At 47.8% G+C, this 4,545-nt stretch overlaps 1 protein-coding gene across 2 annotated transcripts in view; it reads right to left on the bottom strand.

Moving 5' to 3' along the window:
- Positions 1–3,838, bottom strand: part of ELP3 (elongator acetyltransferase complex subunit 3) — a 106,838-nt gene extending 103,000 nt beyond the window's left edge. For both annotated transcript variants that reach the window (XM_009639901.2, XM_035895409.1), the window contains exons 1-3: positions 3,766–3,838; positions 3,301–3,400; positions 2,261–2,399 (exon numbers count right to left, since the gene is read on the bottom strand). In XM_009639901.2, the coding sequence (XP_009638196.1) occupies positions 2,261–2,399; positions 3,301–3,377 (216 nt within the window). In that variant the 5' untranslated portion in view covers positions 3,378–3,400; positions 3,766–3,838. The remainder of the gene's footprint in view (positions 1–2,260; positions 2,400–3,300; positions 3,401–3,765) is intronic.
- Positions 3,839–4,545: the final 707 nt, after the last annotated feature.

The raw sequence follows: 4,545 nt of genomic DNA on the forward strand, positions 1-4,545 counted from the left end.
CTGCCTGGGGTTGTGGTGACCCCAGGGCAGGACCCGGCCCTTGGCCTTGTTGACCCTCACCCCATTGCCCTGGGCCCATGGATCCAGACTGGCCAGGTCCCTCTGCAGAGCCCTCCTCCCCCCAGCAAATCCACACTCCCGCACAGCTCGGTGTCATCTGCAAACTGGCTGAGGGTGCCTTCGATCCCCTCGCCCAGTCATGGATAAAGATGTTAAACAGAGCTGGGCCCAACACTGAGACCTGGGGGACACCGCTTGTGACCAGCCACCAGCTGTGGTGACCAGCCACCACAACTCTTTGGGCCCAGCCATCCAGACAGTTCTTCACTCAGAAACGCGACAGTTCTTCACTCAGCAACGCGTGTGCCTGTCCAAGCCATGGGCAGCCTGTTTCCCAAGCAGAATGCTGTGGGAACCGGTGTCAAAGGCTTTACTAAAGCCTAGGTACACTACATCCACAGCCTTTCCCTCGTCCATTATGTGGGTCACCTCGTCATAGAAGGAGATCAGGTTGGTCAAGCAGTTGGTCAACCCATGCTGACTGGCTTCACTCAGCAACGCGTGTGCCTGTCCAAGCCATGGGCAGCCTGTTTCCCAAGCAGAATGCTGTGGGAACCGGTGTCAAAGGCTTTACTAAAGCCTAGGTACACTACATCCACAGCCTTTCCCTCGTCCATTATGTGGGTCACCTCGTCATAGAAGGAGATCAGGTTGGTCAAGCAGTTGGTCAACCCATGCTGACTGGGCCTGATCACTTGGTTGTCCTGTACGTGCCACGTGATGGCACTCAAGTTGATCTGCTCCGTGACCCTCCCCAGCACCAAGATCAGTCTGACAGGCCTGTAGTTCCCCAGATCCTCCTTCTGGCCCTTCTTGTAGATGGGCACCACATTTGCCAACCTCCAGTCATCTGAGACCTCCCCAGTCATCCAGGACTGCTGATAGATGATGGAAAGTGGATTGGTGAGCATTTCACCAGCTCCCTCAGTAGGAGGGATAAGGAGATAAACCCTGGCAGGGGTTGCCCAGAGAGGTGGTGGAGGCCCCATCCCTGGGAACATTCCAGGTCAGGTTGGATGGGGCTGTGAGCAACCTGATCCGGTTGGAGATGTCCCTGCTCACGGCAGGGGGTTGGTCTGGGTGAGCTGTAACGCTCCCTTCCCACCCAAACCATCCTGTGATTCTACGATAACAAATATATCAAGAAATAGGAATCCTATTTTCACTAATTAGAATAAACTTGGCAGTATATTATAAAGAACCGTGTGTCTTACACTAAATCTGATTAACCACCGTGCTGAAAAGATGCAAACTGACAGTCAGGTATTCACCAGGACCATCTAACACACATCTAAAACAGCACAAGGGTGAGAGTGTGCCACCGAGCATATCAAACACCACCTGGCAGATGGGGAAGGGATGAAGAGAAACAAAAAGACGTAAACCTAAGCTAAGAAAAACAGATGCCTTTTTTTCCCAGGCTCATCTCACATGGCTTTTCACGCATTAAATGCAAACATCACGTAAGATGCTATCTTCTTTTTTAAAAAGGACCTGACGGAAGAAGAGACAGACACACCAACATTTTCTAGTGTCCACTAATTTGGGGGACCCAACTTGGAATACCTCGTTTCCAGGTTTCAGAAATCCTGTCTGGAGTAAGAGTTTAAGGAAATATTCAACAGCCAGAAAGAAGAAATTAAAGACATCAGGAGTTTTGGAGGGTGGTGGTTTTTTGTTTGGGGTGTTTTGGGGTTTTTTTAAGTTATAAAAATTGAACGCTTCCTGGGATTTTTGTTTCTCATTGGGGTTTTTTTTTTTTGTTAACTTCAGTTTAGGCATGGTATACACACAGTAGGGAAGCTTAAAAACACACAGCTGAATGTTAGCTGTATCTCTCTTCCTGCTTTCAGCCTGAACTACATTTAAAGAAACAGGTTAAACACTAACATTTTACCTTTGGTCACGGAGAGGGCCTGCAGTGTAAGCTGCACTGTTTCTACAGCAACTAAAAAGCAAGACATGCTGCTCTGAACCAAAATCTCCAGACCTCCACTTTCTCTCAAATGCTTTGAAAGCAATAGCCCTGTGAGCACAACATCACAGAAAAGGCAACTTGGAAGCTGGCAACACAGCCAGCGCATCTTCCTTAAAGCTTCTGGACAGTCAATACCCTGGTCTTTGAAAACAATTAAATGTAATTTATCATTGAGAGCAGGGGAGGATTGTGGTGGATGGAGAGAATGATGCACATGCTTACCCCACTAGCAGTCCTTATAGGCTTGGCTTTCAGCTTTGGGACCAGCACCTTGCGATACTGTGGTGGAACAGCAGCGATGATGTCAACCAAACGTGGCTGTGCCGAAAGTCCATACTTCGCTGACGTCTTGGTTTTCAGCCTGAAAGCCAAAATACCTCAAATTAACAACTCCATTCTGACTCGCATATCCATATCCTACCGCAGTGCTACTGTATTACTGTTAGTTACATGGAGGTCTAGGTAGGTTCTCCCAATTTGTACAAAAAGCATACAGTACTTCCTTGCAACAGCGGCACCGCGTATTCAGATACCAAAAATAAACTCCAAATAAAGTTGATATGCAACAATTGCAGATGTTTTGAGTTTTGTACATTTTATTTCTAAGTATGACTTTATCAAAACATTGCAAAAGCTGCCCACAGACTCTGGCTTACCCATTTTCAGTGATTTAATTCTTTTCATAAGACTTCCATCTGATTAACCCCTACACCTACAGACTTCAGCTGAATTAACCTCTATGACATTCATGTCAGTTACTTCCAGCATCAGAAAAAAGCTGGCAATTATAGCATGTAAATGAAAGAGAAACAGTGGGAGAAATTCAGGTTTCATTATTCCACATATGTAAAGATGGAAGAACTTTCTGTAAACAACTTCATTTATAACACATTGCTAAAAAAATCTGATTTAAACTTTTTCTCTAAATAAATCTCTCCCTTCCCTGATGGAACTGACTTTGGGATTACTGAAGGATGAACACAGGTGGAAACACAAAAAGGCCATGACAAGTTTCTTAGAGTTTTTCACCAATACAACCCATTTTGTTCTCCAAGCGTTGCCAATGAAGCAGCAAGAAGGATGTCAAATCACCACAGAATTTACAAATCTTGCTGGCATTTTTTAACCAGATAACAGTAAGAGAAATGACAGTAGCCTGTGCCAATAAAACATTTTAAAATAGAGCCTCAACAAAATAGACTGTACAGGACACATTCATCACTGGTAGATCAGCTCTTCAGTGTCAGCCCAGAGTGACTTACTTGTTCAGATTTACATCTTTTCCCTGCTCATGAGCCTCAATTAATTGCTTTATGATGTCAGCTATCGTCATCATCATCAGCTCAGCATGGCTGAGGTCTCCTGAAATGAGAACAAAATGACAAATGACAGTCACTGCCTCATATCACTGATTTACTTCTAGGACAAACTCCACCCTCTGATGTCAGAGCAACCTGCGCAACAGCTAGAAATACAGAGTCATTGCAAGTTAAAGACAACTAGCAAACTGGTCAGATGCTACCAGGACACGTGCCAAGGGACAGAACACATCCATGGGAAGGACAGGGGGGCAAGCCAAACGCAGAGGCCAGCTCTGTGGACTCCCCTCCACCACAGACAGTGTACGCAGCATCAGGCAGTGCTTAAAGCTTCCCCACTGCGCCTCGTAGACCCACCCCGTGCTGCAACAAGGGTGTGCAACCACGCAGACCGTATACATTGCCTACATTTCTTCCACAGCAGTTTTGGGAGAAGAGGGTCGTTGCTATTAAGAGATCCATCCACGCTTCCTAACAACAACGTGCATTGATTTCACCTTGTGCAGCTCCATCTACACCAGCAAGCGTTGGGACAGTAAAATACACACAGGTCAAACTTGTCAGGGACACCAGCACGAACATAGCTGGGTGCACAACCGCTCCAACACGTGTTTGTGCCGGCTGTTCCGAAATCTTGGCAGCATTTACACCCATCCAGAAGCACCGCAGCGATGCTCCCGTCTGGTCTCTCTCTGCAGGTAGTTTTGTGGGACAGATCATGCCACTGCCAGTCCCACACTGCTCTGCAACACCTCTGCTGCCCCACATCCTTTTCCTTGGGCTTCTTTTGTGGTTTTTTCCTGCTTCGCCATGAGGGAAAAACCTGGCAATACCCAGACTCCCCCACCCCCAGAACCCCATTCTGCATCTGACCATCAGGGCACCCACCAGTCAGGAGCAAGGCAAACTCCTGAGCATCTGCACGGGTGCAAAGACTCTGCCTCCCAAGGACAGCACCCAATTCAACAGCGGGGAGAGAAAACAGGCAGCTCGCAGAGGGTGCCACGTCCCTCCAGCCCTCAAGCAAGCTTGGGGCTGGCTCCCACCCCTGAAAGAACATGGGGGCAGGGGAGCAAGGTCTTGCCTTGTTTTCCCACTCCATGCACATGCACAGTGTTACGGGAGGTGGTAAAGCCCTGCCACCCCACAGCTCCCATCCCACCAGGGCTGGGGGAAGTGCTGGAGCGT

This window comes from Egretta garzetta, unplaced genomic scaffold, assembly GCF_000687185.1.
Source record: "Egretta garzetta isolate BGI_Z169 unplaced genomic scaffold, ASM68718v1 scaffold325, whole genome shotgun sequence".
Lineage (NCBI taxonomy): Eukaryota > Metazoa > Chordata > Aves > Pelecaniformes > Ardeidae > Egretta > Egretta garzetta.